At 39.0% G+C, this 18,814-nt stretch overlaps 1 protein-coding gene across 1 annotated transcript; it reads right to left on the reverse strand.

Moving 5' to 3' along the window:
* Positions 1 to 14,651: 14,651 nt before the first annotated feature.
* LOC307156971 (uncharacterized protein) lies at positions 14,652 to 15,984 on the reverse strand (the record flags this gene model as incomplete). Its single annotated transcript, XM_079868700.1, has 4 exons — positions 14,652 to 14,803; positions 15,408 to 15,519; positions 15,625 to 15,821; positions 15,924 to 15,984. The coding sequence occupies 4 exons, from the start codon at positions 15,982 to 15,984 to the stop codon at positions 14,670 to 14,672; spliced, it is 504 nt and encodes a 167-aa protein (XP_079724826.1). The 3' UTR covers positions 14,652 to 14,669.
* Positions 15,985 to 18,814: the final 2,830 nt, after the last annotated feature.

Here is an 18,814-nt window from a genome sequence, read left to right on the forward strand (position 1 = left end):
TTGAATCAATCAAATGAAAAATATATGTATACACCAATCAGTGGACGGCGGGCAGGTGCGGTTTTGAAAATTGGTCAAAAACGTTGGTGCGGATGGATGGCGGACGGATGATGAGTTTTGTGATGCGGTTGCGGATGAAATAATAGCCCATCCGCGCATCTCTATTGCAAACCCCTTGGGTAGGATTAGGGGTGAGGAGGGCGTGCATATTACACGCCATAAAGTGCGTATCATATGCACGCGAAAACTGCGTACCATATTTACGCTAAAACTCGTTTTGGCGTATAAATGATACGAGATATTATCATTCGTGCTATAGATACGCACTTTCACAGCTGGTCAGAAGCTGTTTTTATCATTTGAGAAATATCTCTAAATTAAGAACAATACTGCCCAAAACTAACATGGAGATGATCATTCATGCTTTTATTTCTTCACGGTTAGATTATTGTAATTCTCTTTTTACTTGTTTTAACAATTGTTCTTTGAGCCGTCTCCAATTGGTTCAAAATGCCGCAGCCAGGCTTTTAACAGGAACAAACAGAAGGGCACACATTACTCCGATTTTATTTACTCTCCACTGGCTTCCGGTAAAATACAGAATTGATTATAAAATTTTAATTTTAACTTTTAAAGCACTACATGGACAGACGCCTCAATATATCACTGACATGTTGACCCCTTACTCTTCGTCTCGTATTCTCCGCTCCTCAGGTCAAAATCTCCTGATGGTACCTAAAACCCGCCTTAAAACTCGGGGAGATCGCTCCTTCCAGGCGACTGCTCCAAAAATGTGGAATGCCTTGCCCTTGTCATTGCGTGTGGCCGATTCTATTGTTTCTTTTAAAAAACAGCTGAAGACACTGCTATTTAGACAAGCTTTTAGTTGATTGTGCTTTTATGTTTTATGTTTTTATGTTTGTATGATGCTTTTTAAATTGTATACTTGCTACTTGTAAAGCACTCTGTGATTCTTTCTGTGATGGGTGCTATATAAATAAAGTTTACTTACTTACTTACTTACTTACTTACTTTCATGAGATCGGGCTCAAAATATCGCCAATATCGGTCTTGCTCTCCCAGCACAGGATCGTCTCTGTGTTGATCGTCTCGTCGGTGTTTTGGCCGAGAGAAGCTGTACATTGTCCGCAGCTGATTCGTTCGTCGTTTGTTTCGACGCTGCGCTCTGCGTTAATATTTACAAAATTATATAGCCGCTTTTTAGCCTTGGTGTAAGGTGATTTTTGTCAGATCATGTCACAGTTATAAATCAGGATTTTAGCAGGTCAGTGAAAGTGATTGCTGGTATAATGGGTCGCGTTTATTATAAAATATTTAGTATAAAATATTTTGGCAGTATTTAATGTCATTTGATTAAATAAAACAAACCACAGAAGTCCTGGACTATCCTGTACAATATATATTGTAAATTAAAGGTGCTCTAAGCGATGTCACGTGTTTTTAGGCCAAAACATTTGTCACATAGGCTACAGCAAGCAAACTTCTCCTCAGTATTTGCTTGCTGTCTGTCCCCTGAACACACTAAAAAAAAACAGTTGACAGCCCAGGCTCCACAAGCAGCAAGAAAAACAAACAAACTGGGCTAATCCGCACCAGGAAACATAGCAAACTGTTCCAGCCAATAACTGACAAGAAGGATTTAAGGGTGGGGTTTGGGGGGGGTTAGTGTGCGGATGAGGAGGAGGGAGGGTCTAGCTAGCCTCAGTTTTGTTTGACAATACTTTGAACGTCAACAAGAAGTGTCACCCAACATCGCAGATCACCGTTAAAAGAGCATCAGCAACCACCTCTTTCTTTAACAGTTGTTCCTGTATTGTTTTTCAAAGGCAAAAAAACTACATGAAAAATGTTCCGTATGTTCAGATTGGTTAATACAGAAGTGGTTTCACAGATAAGGTCAAAAGATGTCAAACGCAATGTGTGTCAATGAAAATCAGTTTTGCACACTGTACATTTGAAGTAGCTTTTTTGTTTTTTTGCCCAACATGACCTCAGTCATCATCAAACTGAAGCACAATCGTCTCTGCAGGTCATATTTGCTTGCACAGTACCTGATAGAGCCGCCTATACTGAAACACTGATATAGGAGATAGGGAGTAGTTTCAGACACAGCTGTAGTCTCACAAATTCCTGTAGGATATCTATGTAGGTTTATTAAGGTCAATACAGTACAAAAACTTCTGTCATATGTTCAACTTTATTTTTCAAAATAGCTGCAGTTTAAACAAAGCATTTTTAAAATGTCATTGTTATGGGTTGTTTACATTGACATTGTTTTCAAATTTACAGTTGAAGTAAATAGACTTTTCGCAAGCTATGGAGCAGAAGCCAGCAGGAGACCTTTAAGTCGTCGTAGTCGTTCTACAAGACCTCGCAGTAGCTTCACAAGAGTTTTCTGCTGCTTAAGTAGCATGACACAAAGTGTTGCACCAACAAAGTTTGAAAGGGAGGAACTGGAAGCTACAGGACTTGGAGAGAAAAGTTACATTTTTTGGTGGGTATTGTGTAAGTTTTTGTTTATAGACAAAAGTTTTTAAACAAAAGTTTTGCTTCTAAAAATGTTGCTTTATCTTTTCTTTTTTACAGGTGATGAAAATAATGCAGAAGATTTCAAAAACTACATTCTAACGACATATCCAAAACTTGGTGACTGTGGGGGATTTGAGATTTTAAAAACATCAGGCATGACCCGATCTAGGAATCTGGTGGTGTTGCCTTGCCCAAACACAGGGTACACAATTAAGACTCTAAAAGAAAATATGGGACATGCTGTCATCTACATACGTCCTATGCAAAAAGACATAGAACTGTCCAGTTCTGTAAGTTTTTTTTTTATTTTTTTTTTTTAACTACAGTAAATTACTTATTTGCTAAATTCTATGCTTATTACATTTTAGGCAACACATGTTTTTATCGTAATGTACTAAGTTTATTTTCATTTACAGTTATCTAAAATTCTGAGATTGATTTTTTTAATTTAAGGTTGTCTGTGAATCTCCCATGCTTGGGCCAATGGAGAGATGTCTTGCCTGTGAAAAACAGTTCAATTTCAATGAACTTAAGGTTCACATTGAGAGCTGCAGGTATGGAGAACATTGACTGGTCATAATCTTGATTTAATATTCAGTTTCTTATTAGGAAAACAAATTTTAATTTCATGTTTTTGAAGGCCTAAGACTGAATGTTCCAATCACCTGCCACCAACATTAGAGAACGAACACCTAAATGCACATACATCAGACAGTAATTCACTCATCAACCAGTCACCCACTGAGGAAAATACTGACCAACTGTTCATCGATTTAACAGATGAAAAAACAGAGATGGTAAATTTCAAGTTTGCATTGCTAAGAGCTTGTGCTACCATCAAACATTTTCTTCTGCCATAATTTCAGTTTGTAGGTTCACAATATTAGCATTTCAAAACGCTTCTTATTTTTCTAAAAAATATATTTTTGCTGCTTGTTGTATATAATGTTCATCAAACTGAAGAAGAGAGTGGTCTTGTGGATCATCCACATTTATTTGGTACAGGTTTTATGGTAGATGCTCTTAGGAGTGTCTTTAATATTTCTTAATTTCCTATCTCAAAATATTGCCAGGAATCTTTAAGTGAATGGCGGAGGATGCGTGAGGAGCAGGATGAGGAATATAATCAGTCTTTGATAGCAGATCAAGCCAAAGTATGTAGGGTAAACTTTATAACAGACATCCTCTGATGACATTGTGTAATCTTTCTGTCTGCATTACAATCTGAATTTGTCATTTGTTTCAGGAACTTCAAAAGATGAATAGCGAAGAATCTGAGAATAGACGCAGAAAGGTAAGTCTAAGTTAAGGAAATCAGGATGTTGCTGCCTTTTTAAGACCTTATACATTTACTTTTTGTTTACCATTACCGTTTGATTTTGAAACTTGCCTACATTATTTTAGGCTATAGATGAGAGACGAGCGCGAATGGCAAATTTACCTGAACTTGCTCATGGTGTGCCACTAAAAGTAAAATATCCAAGTGGCTTAATGAGGACCAGGAAATTTATTTTAAGTGAATCAATTAAGGTTGGTAAGGTTTATTTTATTTTATAGTTGTTTTTTTGGTGTGCAAAGTCTTCTGTTTAAATGTGAAATAATCAAAATGTCTAGGCACTGTTTGACTTCGTTGGAGAGGTGGAGGACGCTACAGAATGGTTCCATATTCAGGAAGCCTTATCACCACCACTTAGAAATGACCTATGTGGAACCATTTTTGAAAGAAATATCAGAGGGCCAACCACACTTTGTCCAGTGGATTTCTCCGACGATGCAGAGGTAGATTTACAAAAAAATATATATATTTTTTTTTTCAAATCTTTCTTAGCTTGTCATTTACTGTTTTATGTAATTCATCAGTTTATGCAGACCATTCTTACACCTGATGGCAATGACAACAATGATAAAGATGATTATAATTCTGGGACTGTCAGCCCATTGGATCAACCTAGCACCTCTAATGAACATCTGGCATCGTTCTCCCCTCGATCAGAGCAGGAAGAGACTGTCCAGAAGTATGAATTAAAATGTTATAGTACCAGTTAACCCATAGTCACCTCTATACCTGTATCCCATTTGATATACAATGTCATCATTTATCATTTGCATTCATAATAATATTATTTTCCAGGACCAACCTCCAAACAATACTGAGTCTCCTTTCAGCCAAGATAGATGATGATAGTCCCACTAGTAATCAGATCAATGTTGTAAGGGATTATAAAGGCAATACCCACAACATACTGAGAAGCACTGTTCAGGCTTTTAGTCGGCGACGATTTAACCTCGGAGCAAGACTGGATGTGATTTTTGTTGATGATACAAAAGCGGCGGAGGGGGCTGTGGACGGTGGTGGTCCAACTAGAGAGTACCTCAGATTACTCCTTAAGGCTGTCCAACAGTCTAGCATATTTGTGGGCCCTGAAAATAGTAAGAGGTTGTGGCTTGACAGTGAAGGTAAGCATTTGAACTAAAGGTCTTATTTAAAATGATAACATAACATTAAGTCATTGTAGTTAATTAAAATATTTTGGTAATTTTCTTTACAGCTTTGCACAAAGGTCTCTACAGGCAGATATCTCAAATGATATCAGTTTGTATAATTCATGGAGGAATGGGGCCACATTTCTTTTCAGAAAAGCTCTTTCTCCAGGTTTGTGGTAAACCCACCCGTCCTGCAACCTTGGATGAAGTAGATGATGAGACCTTTAAAGAAATGCTTTGCAAAGTAAGCATTTTTCTTAAACTGCAGCGAACAAAATTTGGAAGTTATGCTGGAAGAGTACCCCATTAAAGGAATAGTTCACCCAAAAATGACAATTCTGTCATCATTTACTCACCCTCAAGTTGTTCCAAACCTGTATGACTTTCTTTCTTCTACTGAACACAAAAGATATTTTGAAGAAAGTCGGTAACCAAACGACTGATGGACCCCATAGACTTCCATAGTAGGAAAAAAAAAAAATACTATGGATGTCAATGGGGACCAGCAACTGTTTAATTACCAACCTTCTTTAAAATATCATCTTTTGTGTTCAGCAGAAGAAAGTCATACAGGTTTGGAACAACTTGAGGGTGAGTAAATGATGACAGAATTTTCATTTTTGGGTGAACTATCCCTTAAATACAGTGTTTTTTGTATTTTAGCTGCAACATGACTTTGCTGGTTTTTTTTTTTTTTTCAGATAAAAGAAGCCGAAACTCTTCCAGAAGCCAAAGCTGCCATTGAAATGGCAGAAGATTGCCTGTCCATAATTGGAGCCTTCAGATCCATTAGTACTCTTAAGCAGCGGGACATGCTGGTACAGTCAGCTGTGGAGTATTATGTTGATGGGAGATGCAATGTTGCACTGCAACAGTACGTAGTATAAAACACTTTCTTGTTTGTTGAAATTGTTTTCATACCTTGTTCTTTGTAGATTCTACATGTTTTTTTTACAGGTTTGTCGATGGTTTTAACACCCTTGGACTTCTTCAAGAAATGCAGACACACACAGATCTGTTTCACACCATATTTGTTGAAGACAAAAAAACACTGAGATCTTCAGACCTGACATCACTTTTTGAAGTAAACCTGTCAGATCAAGACACCTATAAGAGAGAACTAGAGACCAGGGGCCTCATGTACAAAGACTTGCGTTGAATTCATACTAAAACATTGCGTACGGACAAAGCTGTAAATGTGCGTACGCACAAAAAAACCCAGATGTATGAATCTCTGCGTACGAAGGATCCCACGCATATTCTCTTTGTACATCCCAGTTAACGTAAAATTGAGCGCACATGCACGAGCACAACGCTCCACCCAGTCTCCTCCCTTAATTAAATTAATTTAAATATGGTAATGAGTCCACTTTGGCAAAAGAAACAGTAAGAAAATGGTGACAAGAAACGAAACTTTACAGAAAGTGAATTGGAGGTGCTACTATCGGAGGTAGAAACGAAAAAAAATGTTTTATTTTGAAGTTTGTCCTCCAGAATTAATAACAAAATGAAAAAAATATGAGTGGGAGAGTTTGGCTGATGTCGTCAATGCGGTGGGATCTGAAAGTCACACTGTAGAGTAGACTGAGTACAGTTGAGAAACTTTTTTGCGTTTTGATTTTTCATACAAAAATAGACACTGAAAAGTTGAGACACCAATTTATAATGATGTGAAGGTAACTAACCATTCATTGAAAATATTAAAAATAAAGACAAATAAAGAAAATAACAATTGGGCAACATTTTTGTTTATTCATCCATTTATAGGCTACTCATTCATTTTATTTAAATTAGCACTGGTTAAAATGTATAAAGCAGGAACAAGATATGTAGCAATATTTATTAATAATACACAGTTTAAATATCACAAATATCACATTTTATTTTCATTTGTGTCCTATGCTGGCTATTACGGCGTTTAAACTGTTATCATAACACTGAACAACTAAACAGTGTTTCCTAATAGAACTCTATCCGGGGTACAGTAGACGTGTCTCAACTATCCTCCGCTGGCCACCTCGCACATTTCTCTAGATTTTGCATTTACCTTGCATGACACAATAGCCTACCATGAAATATGCCAGTTTTTAGGGCACAGAATAACGTTTGTGGTGATACCAGTTACGCTTAACAGTCACATAAGGATAATAAGCTATTCATTGTGGAGAGTGCATGGTGAAGTGAACGTCATATCTTAGAAAAATTTTTTTTTTTCCAAAATCTTCGGATCGGAGACGCGTCCGTTGTTCAAATTTCCCACGATCAAAGAGGACACTAATACGCACGTGCACAGCAAAAATCACAACTTGGCTTGCTGCGAACGCAAGTTATTTAAGGTGTCTCAACTGTACACATGTCTCAACTGTACACCGTCTACCCTAAATGACCTTAAAAAGAAATGGTCTGATATAAAGGTGGACATTAAACCAAAGCTGTCATTGCCATAGACTAAGGGTTGTATCAGTTTGCATATGCTTTTATATGTTCTTACTTAATTGCAAAATGTATAGAAGAATATTCCCATAAGGCTCGTGTGACAATATATGACAATTATTTTATAAATAGCAAATTAATAGTAATGCTTCCCACGGTTGGTGGTGCGATAGACTTGTAGAAAAATTCGTTGTGTAATGTTTGCAACTTCACTTCATTGCCTGTAAGAGTCGCCAACGGACAAAAACAATGAGAAATGTACGTACGCCAGACATGAAATTGGCGTGGAGGAACACACATTCTCGCGTTAATTTCACTGTTAGTACATCCGACCGTGAGCGTGAAAGCTGGCGTACGCAAAGTTTTTGTGCGTACGCAAGATTGATACATGAGGCCCCTGGGCCCTCATTTATCAACAGTGCGTAGAAAAGGTTCTATATTTTGTCAAACGAATGAAATTTAGAATGTGCCTAAGTACAAGAAAATCCGCATTTATCAAACGTGCGCACGCAGTTCTTACGCACATGAGTAAGCAATCATTGTTGATAAATACCACATGTGCGTAAGTACCATGCTCGTTCACATTCATGGTCATTAGCATTCGGAAACGCCTCCAATTAACCATATATGGTGACAACACTTCCCTTTAAAAATTACGTGATTGTGTTTTTTCCTCACTGCAATAATGGCAAAGAGAGCAAAGAAGAGGAACTTCACAAACACAGAATTAGAGATACTTGTAAATGAAGTTGAATCCAACCAACAGATATTGTTTAGTTCATTCACTGCAGGAGGAATTACAAATAAAAGAAAAAATGCTGCATGGGAGAATGTCACCAATGCAGTTAATTCCGTTGGGTCTGAGGAGAGAACTGTCCCAGAAATAAAAAAAAAATGGTTTGATATTAAAGTATTGGCTAAAAAACGTGTCACAGCACACAGACGAGAAATGTCCGCAACTGGAGGAGGACAGACAACAACGGAACTTTCCCCATTGGACAACCACATAGCCTGCATCATCGGAGACACGGCTCTGTCCGGGATTACTAAGGATGGTGACACTGATGCTCTTGCGACAGAACAAACCGGGCCATCTAACACCCAAAGTGAAGGTAAAATAAACCAACTGGAATAGGAATATTGTGTTTGCATACATTTTATTTCAAATTGTAAACTTTTAATGAAATCATTCATAGGATAAACTCAATTAAATTAATGTGAACATGTGTTTCCTTAATAGCGACACCCGTTGTGCCTGAGGAGCTTGCGGAGCCGGGCCCATCCATTGCCCCTTCCATGCGTCGTGCGCCAAGAGTGCTGAGTGAGGCGGTGCTACAAAATCAAGAGGAAACAACAAAATCCATTAATGACCTAATGGATCAACTGAGCAACATAACGAATGTATTGATTCAAATCAACGAGTCTCTGAAACAGATTGCCTCTTGCGCAAATACAATTGCTAATAAACCATAAACCGCTGACTAATGTGATTTCAGTTATTTGTTTCCACGAAGCTGCAAAACACAAAATGAAATCGCTGTAATGTTTCTGCACTCGACCAATGGCCAGACTTACCTAAAATGTCTGTATGATCCTCTGTCTTGTCTGAATGCCAGCGGCATTAGGAGGTGGCAGGGGCACTGCATCGGGCATAGGGCCGTCTGGTCTTGGGGGTTCCTGCAGAGGGATGCCCTGTCTGATGGCCAAGTTGTGTAGCACACTGCAAGCCATGATGATTTTGCATACTTTTTCTGGCTGATACTGCAGTGTCCCTCCCGTGCTTGACAGACACAGCCATCGTCCTTTCAGCAGGCCTATTGCGCGCTCAACTGTGCTCCTTGAGTGCGCATGGGCACGGTTGTACGCCTGTTACTGCTCGGTCCTCGGGTTGGTTAGGGGGGTCATTAGCCATGGCTTTAGCGGGTAACCTTGATCACCTAATGATGAAATAGTTTTAAGTAAGTGTACATAGCCCTACAATAGCATTTTAAACATGTTGTAGCCTTAAATTCACCAATGAGCCAGCCATCCTCAACAGCGCCTTCTTGGAGACGCACACCCACAGAGCTATTCTGCAGAACGAACGAGTCGTGTGTTCCTCCAGGCCACCGCGCAACGACGTTTAATAACAACAAATTTGCATCACAAATTATTTGCACGTTAACAGAATGAAACCCTTTTCTATTTACATAATTAAATTCGTTGGTTGATGGTGCTTTTATGGCGATGTGGGTGCAGTCTATAGCTCCAATTATGTTTGGGAATCTAGCAATGGCATGAAAGTCCCGTTTTATTGCGGCTTGTTGAGGATTTCGATAAGGGAACTGGATGTAGGTTGGGGCCAAGGAAATAATTGCATCCAACACTGCCGGCATGATCCTACTCACTGATGGCTGGGATATACCACATATGTCTCCAACCTCACGCTGAAATGTGCCAGTAGCTAAAAATCCAAGGGCGGACAGGAGTTGGATGTGCACGGGAATGGCTTTCGTGCGATTTGTTTCTCTCTCCAACACTGGTCCTAAATCACGACACAAATCCAGCAGTACATTTTTGGGAAAGCGGTACCTACTTAGAAGCCACTCTGTGCTCTCGCCAAGCAGATCAGCGCGATCTTGGAAAACGCGCTCTCTGCGGAGCGCATTGTTTGCCAAGTCTTCCAATAACGCAAGATAAGCCATTGCACTGAGACAAATATATTTCACATCTGTCTTTTATAGGGTTTGACACCAATTAAGCATCGTGTTTAAAACTAGACAAATTATAAATTGAGTGTTTTAAAGGAAACACAGGACATATGTGGATTGCTTAATGCTTACTGTGACACTCTTAAATGCTTTTTATGTGTAGTGTCGCTATTCTACCACTAGATTATCTGCGTAAGCATGCTCAGAGGTGTGCTTATATTTACACACATTTCTACGTATAAGTACAACTTGGTGAATCCCACACTTTGCGTGAAATTGTTCTTACGCACTCACTACGCACAAATCTGTCCGTACGCACCATTGATAAATGAGGGCCCTGGACCTTGTGCTTCTGGAGAGACTGGATCATTGATGTTGAAGGTATTTACAAAGGTTTTTTTTTTTTTTTTTTTGTTACATATTTTGTCCTATAAATTTTTATACACAGCTTCTGTATTCACTATATATTTACATGTGATTAAAAGTGTGATATTGCTTTTATAAAGTGGTTCATCCAACAGGTTAATGTAAGTGACATTTCACACAAATATTGATGGATCTTACCTCTATCTCGGTTCCAAAAGAAGAGAGCCGTTAGAGATGTCATTGCTTGTCTTAAATAACAGTATTAATACTAAATTAGATTTCAGACACTATTGCAAATTTTGCATTTGTGCTCTGTCAATACTGAACCATTGCATTTCTCAAAACATTGCACAGTAGCATGGTTATAACGGTGGTGGCCGCCCTAACTTAAATAAATATTTTAAAGAAAAAACCTTCAAAAATTAACTTAACCCAGGATAGCAGAAAAATAACCACCTGTTACACAACAAATTATAATAATAACCCCAGGAAAAAGGTAATTTCACAAGGAATATTTATTCTTCCATATGTTCAAAATCATAATCACACAGAAAACGAAATGGACAAAAAAATAAAACAAAATAAGAAATGAAGTTCTCAGCGGTCTCTGGTCTTTGAGATCCGAGCCCCGTGCCGGTGTTGTGCCGAATTTCTACCCCCGCCAAATGATTACCCCCCTAGTATTGGTAGGTTTAGATTAGTTGTGGGGGAGGGGTTAGGATTAGGGGAGGGGTTAGGATTAGGGGTGGGGTTAGGATTAGGCAATCAGGTACTGACTTCAACGAGGGGGGTAATAATTTGGCAGGGAGTCGAAATTCGGCACAACACCGGAAACCGACCGCGTCACGCTAATCCACGTTCGCAGATTCGTGTCCACATTCATTCACAAAAAATGTCCATAAAAAAAGAAAAGAGAGAACAAAGAAAACATTGGATAAACATCTCATAAATCTTGTGGTAAATCACCAACATTAAATCAACAGCAACAATAATTTTAACGGCCAACAACAATTATAAACAAAACACTAAGCACACAGAATGTGCGAATATGAAAGCTATGTGAGTGGGTGCGTGCGTGCGTGCGTGTAATGGCGGCGCAGAGGTACTGACCACGTTTGCAGGTATTGAAGGCACCAATGAGTATTGCGGGTCACCAGACACCAAGATAAATGGATAAGCGGTTTTTGCCTTGTCTTCAGGACAGCTCATGACAGTTGGTCTGGAAGTGCAGTGCTTCAGTCACGCACCAGACATCATACACATGAAACAGCTGATTGACACGCAGCCGTCTTTCCACCGTAAAGGCCATTGCACACTGAGTCCGAAATTTTCGTATGCGTTTTTTCGTGTTCGTCAGCCTTAAAATTCGTCACGCACAGAAACCTTGCACACTGAGTCCGATGCGTATTAAACCTTTGCGGAAAAAAACGCAAAAAATACAAAATGGATTCGTCAAGCAGTGAGGATGATTTTGTTTTTGTTGCCCTCTTTCTTCTTAAAAAGAGAAAAAGAAAGAGGAAATATTGGGTCCATCCAATCCTGAGATTGCGGCGAGAGGAAGGAGAGTTTCACCTCCTTATCAAGGAGTTGCGAAATTATCCCAAACGATTCAAAATTTACCTCAGAATGTCAGTGGAACAGTTTGATACGGAAGCCCTGAACCGCAACGTAAAAAAAAAAAAATCCGTAAAAAAAAAAAATTACGTAAAAAAAAAAAAAAAAAAAATTATGTAAAAAAAAAAAATGCTATCATTTCGAGATTAAAGTCGAAATATTTCGAGATTAAAGTCGAAATGTTTCGAGATTAAAGTCGAAATGTTTCGAGATTAAAGTCGAAATGTTTCGAGATTAAAGTCGAAATGTTTCGAGAATAAAGTCTTCCGTAGAAGTTGTGTGTGTGCTTGCCGTTATTTCACATTGCCGCACAGGCATTCATGCGTGTGCGTGCGTGTGTGTGTGTGTGTGTAAACTGGATCTACACAAAATAATAGCTTTTTACTTTTATCTGGGCTTTCAACAAAGGGATATTCTACAGGTCTACCAACATGGCATTAGGCTATAGGACGTTATAAAATATACTGTCAGACTGGATCAAGATATCCAGCTTTATGAATGAATGAATGAATGCATGAATGAGGCATTTATATAGCGCTTTCATATGTCTACTGTAGGCCTACACTTAAAAGCGCTTTACAATCATTTCAGGGAATCTTTCCTCAACCACCAGTGGTTATTATATTTGAGGAAATCACGGGATCCGGCCAAATGATCGGATACAGAATGATGCACTTAAAATGTATCCAGAACGTACGGTGTCTATTATAGACGGCAGTTCGACTTCACAAGCGCATGTATTTACACACACACGCGCACGCACACGCATGAATGCCTGTGCGGCAATGTGAAATAACGGCAAGCACACACACAACTTCTACGGAAGACTTTATTCTCGAAACATTTCGACTTTAATCTCGAAACATTTCGACTTTAATCTCGAAACATTTCGACTTTAATCTCGAAACATTTCGACTTTAATCTCGAAACATTTCGACTTTAATCTCGAAACATTTCGACTTTAATCTCGAAACATTTCGACTTTAATCTCGAAACATTTCGACTTTAATCTCGAAACATTTCGACTTTAATCTCGAAACATTTCGACTTTAATCTCGAAACATTTCGACTTTAATCTCGAAACATTTCGACTTTAATCTCGAAACATTTCGACTTTAATCTCGAAATGATAGCTTTTTTTTTTTTACATTTTTTTTTTTTTTTTTTACGTAATTTTTTATTTTATTTTTCTCTACGTTGCGGTTCAGGGCTTCCGTAGTTTGATGCTTTGCTAGCGATACTGGAGCCACATATTAAAAAGAAGACCACCAATTTCCGTGAACCAATCGATCCTGAACAGAGACTGGCAGTAAGGTATGGGCACACACACACACACGCATACACATAGCCTACACACACACACGCATACACATAGCCTACACACACACGCACGCACACGGCCGGCGGAAGCGCTGGGCAGACAGAACAGCTGTATACAGGTTATATTTTATACCCAAATAATACATGATTAGTAATCGAATTGGCTGCTCGATTTTGTCGTTCGCTTGTACGGTGGCTCTGAATCATCAAAAAACCTCTCAAAATACTGGCTGTGGATGCGAAAAACGCAGAAAATCGAACCTGATCCGAATTTTTTTATTACGGACGAAAGTTTCGTAGACAGTGTGCAAGCGTGATTGACATAACGTGAGGTCGTTTTTTTTTTTTAACGTGCGAAAATTTCGGATCCGAATTTCGGACTCAGTGCCCAGCTAGCAAAAATTGCGCGGGCCGAAAGCGGCCCGATGAAGGCTAAAACAATCGGCCGATCCTCGGCATGAATCTAGGTCCGATTGCTCTGCGAGCGCTCGGTTTTAACGCGGCCCGATTAAGGCTAAAGACACTCGGTCGAGCGCTCGGTTTTAACGCGGCCCGATTGCGGAACCCCGAGTGAGAGGACGTAAGATCGCCTCCAATCCCGTTCCTTATTTGGGAACTTTATTGATTTCCATTCATGTCAAGTTAATACTAAAATTGCTTAGCAGCCGTTATTTATGCAAGATAAACAAAGTAAAACAGCACAAGGAAGACAGGTTTCATGTTTAATGCATTTTTTATTGGACCACACTACAAAAATAGGATAAACACACAAACTTTTTAATAACAGATTTGAATAGAATAGAAATAATATCACAGCATTAATGTAGAATCAAGGAGTTCAAATACCACTTTCCAATATCAACATTTTTAACTTTAAAAAATTTAATTCTGGCCCACTGCGTTTGAGTTGTCTACGCGCACACACTTATTAACAGATTTGAATAGAATAGAAATAATATCACAGCATTAATGTAGAATCAAGGAGTTCAAATACCATTTTCCAATATCAACATTTTTAACTTTAAAACATTTAATTCTGGCCCACCGCGTTTGAGTTGTCTACGCACACACACTTATTAATAACATATTTTAATAGAATAGAAATAATATCACAGCATTAATGTAGAATCAAGGAGTTCAAATACCATTTGCCAATATCAACATTTTTAACTTTGAAACATTTAATTCTGGCCCACCGCGTTTTTGAGTTGTCTACGTTGTCTGCCTTTTCGCCCTCTGGCTTCGGCCACCATCCCTATCAGAGGCAAACTGCAGACACCTGGTGATGAGCAGCTCTGTTTCCTCTTCTGTAGAATCTTTGGTCAGGGCATTGCGGCGGACTGCATCTGAGAAAAACACAAGATAGAAGAGGGCAGCATGACCACGTGATGTTACTCAGCAACCACCAAAACTTAATTTGGATGCAGGGCTCTACACTTAGCCTACATTTCTTTTTAATTTAAAAAGTTTAGGAGCACAGTCAAAAATTTAGGAGCACCTTCTGATCAATGACAAATTAACCTACCCATTATAAGGCGATGCCGGAGCATTCTTAACTAAATCACAGCCTTTGTGATTTCATGATAGCATAATGCTATATTATGATTGTAAATGGTTTTAAATAGATCGCGTAGCCTTAGAAAATGGTGTAATAATGTGGTTCATGGATTCTCGTCTGTGGAATGCACCACTTCCAGTATTTTGGCGGTTACTCAACACGGGTAAATTGCAATTGAGGATTTTTTTAAATCGAGTACTCGACTTTAATCAAGGAATCGTTACAGCCCTAGTTTCAATGGAGGGTGCACCCAAAAACCCTGATCAGGTCAGTCGCACTGGTGCTCCTAAATACTTTGTCACTGTCACACCCAGTAAAAAAATAAATAAATATTTTGAACTGTAGAGCCCTGGGATGTCACCACAGTGCAGTTATCCAGCACTGACACTCACCCAGAACCACACTTTTAATGAGTCTCGCCAGCGAAGTGTTCATTGCTCTTTTCAGGACCTGCCCCACAGTGTTTTTAAGAGTCATGCCTCCGACCATTCCAAGGAGAACAGTCTGAAACAAAGACATGTAACTCGTTAGTTATTTAAGGAATATAGCATGAGTGAGAGTGGGGACTGACTTTTAGGAATGATCTGATTAATGCATAATTTAACTCACCAAATTCTTCTTCTCCTCTGGATTCTTTAATGTCTCCTCCAAACACTGTAGCTCCTCAATAGTTGAAAGTGGGAGCCCAAAATGTGTTGGGTCTGGCGTGAAGTCTGAACTGCTGGAGATTTGTAGGAGCTGCATCAGGATGAGCAACTGCTGCTGTCTGATAGAATCAAGCTGGATGAGGATCTCCTTAGCAATTGCTGTAAGACACAAGAAAAAGCAGGCATAACAGATTAGTAGCAAAACATTGTACGTAGATATGTCAGAGTAAACCGAGAGAGATCACTTTGTAGAATTCCTACCTGTAGGCACAGCCTCCCGAGAAGACCTGCTTTTTGTGTCTTCCATGGTGTTGTTTTCCATGGTTGTGTTGACATTTCTGCCTTTATAACTGAGGGGATTATAATCAGAGGAAGGTTAAGTTTAAAATAAAAAATGTTAAATGTAAATATACTGTCATAAAGTAACTATATTTTTCTCCTGGTCCTTATTTTAAATAAATAAATAAAAATATCAATAATTATCGATAGATATGAAACGCTTAGACTATATCATGATACAGTTTTCAGCCATATTGCCCAGCCCTAATGAAGGTAACATTAGCTAATAAACTTTTCAAACCTGCCTGTACAGACCACATTTAGCCAAAGGTAATGTTGATGTTAGCTATAAAGTGCGATTTCAGTTTGCGCCATAAGTACAACTATAGGCCAATTCACACCGCAGACAAACGCCAGCAAACACCAACAAAAAAAAAGTCACCAAAAGTTGGCCGTTGTATTCAGAATGTTATGAAAAATAAGTGTCATGTTCACACTGCCCCAACAGACACAGACAAACTCAAGCACCCACGGAAAAACACGAGATATTCATTCATTTTAGCAATACAAGTAAAAGATTGCAGCTTTCAGACACGACCTTCTTCTCGTTTTATATTTTGTTAAATGTCGAGAGTGCATCTGTTACAGGCCCCTGTGCAAAAGGCCATTAAATGCACTTCACGACGTCATGTCACAGCGTTCACAAAATGGCGGACGGTCTGCACCATTAGACTGTAAAAAATAGGTCTGCACATAGATCTTCACAACCCAGAACATTAATACACAAAATATTTGCAGCATGAACATATAGCCTACATCGGAATTACAGGACTGTGCATATTAAGTTGTTGTATACATGTAAAAACAGGAGCAAACGTGTCAGCGTAATCATAATCCCCAACTGTGAGGTCGCCGGCGCAGAGCTCCTCTAACGTTATAAGAGTCCTCAGTTCATTTTCATAATAGAGTCCCGATCTCACTCAGCAACAGACATGACCCAGCTTTCAGCAGACCAAAGTCCCACATCATTCCTCTATTTACATATTAAAATAAATATTTTCTTACAGGATCAAAATGTCCACATACTTTATGACAAAACGTGTTTGTTGGCGTTTCTCTGTGCGGTATGAATTGGCCTTAAGCCAGCTAACATTTGTTCCACTTCCACAGATCACAGACTGTGCTCGTAAATATTATTCACGTAAATTGCATTCAATAAAAACGGTGTCTAGCCTAGCGACTAATTCTTTGCCAAGCTAGCAGAACGAAAATATGAGCTGCTAGCGCAAAAACAGCGCAGCTAAGTTAGTCAATGTTAGCTTCGTTCGCGCCATAAAAGTAGCTTTCATATTACCCCCACTTGCACTAACGTTACTTTACTCAAATAAGAATTTATTGTTGAAATGTTGATGCTTTTTAAGGAAATTGAACACAAGACTTACTTCAAGTTCACCGTAATGGCGCAGGATCGAAAGGGGATGATTTTAAGTCAGGCGTTGAGTTTTATCTCACCGAAAGTTGTGCACACGTCTTGCGTGCTGACGCTTGCTGCAGCAACTGTTGAAATCGGCTTCATACTGGTAAACGCATCTGAGCCGAGCGCCCAGAGTTTAACCGTCACTGCTGGTAAACATTTGAAATAGCCAGTAAAATTTATTTTAGACTCATGTTGCTAACAAGACGTTATGCATGTAGGCTACCCATCCCATAGATATCATGTTTAAAATACACGTAAAGAATGATCTTCATGACAACTAAATATTTTTGCTATGGTTATAAATATTAAAGAATGCTCTGTGCAAAATTACACTATTATTATTATTATTATTATTATTTACCGCAGATATTTTGTTTTGGAAGTTACGACATTCGACGAGTATAACATCCTAAGATACAGTCAGGAATTTACGTCAATTTTAAAATATTTTTTATGTTAATTATTGCTAAATTAAAACCATCCTTGATTTAACCTAAGCCGAGTCATTTCCAGAAGTGGTCCAGATCATACAGCAGAGCCGACCAGTTACGGTGAACATGAATCGGCCCAGTGCTTTACAGCCGTAACAAAAATGCATGTGTCAGAGCGAGCTGCGGGCCACAGTCGGCCCGGTTAACACACGCCGATGCCGAGTCTGAGCCGCAGGCGCCACGGGGCAGCCGAGCTCGGGCCGATTATACATGCTATCTGGGTGTGCAATGGCCTTAAACCATCACTCATACGGGCAACCCTCATGTGCAAACAAAAGGATGACGCTTCTGATTCAGGTACGACACGCTCCCTTTAAATACAACTCCCTTCCGTCGTTAATTGACACACTCCACCCATAAACAAGCTAAAATGAAAGTGAAAGTAACCAATGTTGTGGGACAGATTCTCTTGTTTGCCACATGGTTTCTCTCCTGAACGAATCACATTTTTAACGAGTTACATGGAGAATGATTACATAATTTATTTAGTTATTTGTATACAATTACTTACTGAAAATGTGAAATACCCACCACCAATACACTGTCAGCTTGTTTGGAATGGCACAAACAGTACAGTTGTTAGACTGAATTTCTACATGTGTTACAGATGAAGAATGTACACCATTGACGTTGGAGAATGTGCTGGAGTTTACTTCAGGGTCTTCAGCTATTCCACCCCATGGCTTTCTGCAGCAGCCCAAAATCTAATTTCTTCATGACGCACCAGAGAAAATATTTCCAGAGGCAAACACTTGCAACATTGTGTTAAAATTGCCCATCCATTACAATTACGAGTCATTCAAAACACACATGAGCAATGGCATACTGTGGGCACCAACATTTGGCGTAGTGTAGTTCAACACGTGCATTAAAGGGATACTCCACTTTAAAATGAAAATTCTGTC

This window comes from Squalius cephalus (genome assembly GCF_949319135.1).
Source record: "Squalius cephalus genome assembly, chromosome: 4".
Taxonomy (NCBI): Eukaryota; Metazoa; Chordata; class Actinopteri; order Cypriniformes; family Leuciscidae; genus Squalius; species Squalius cephalus.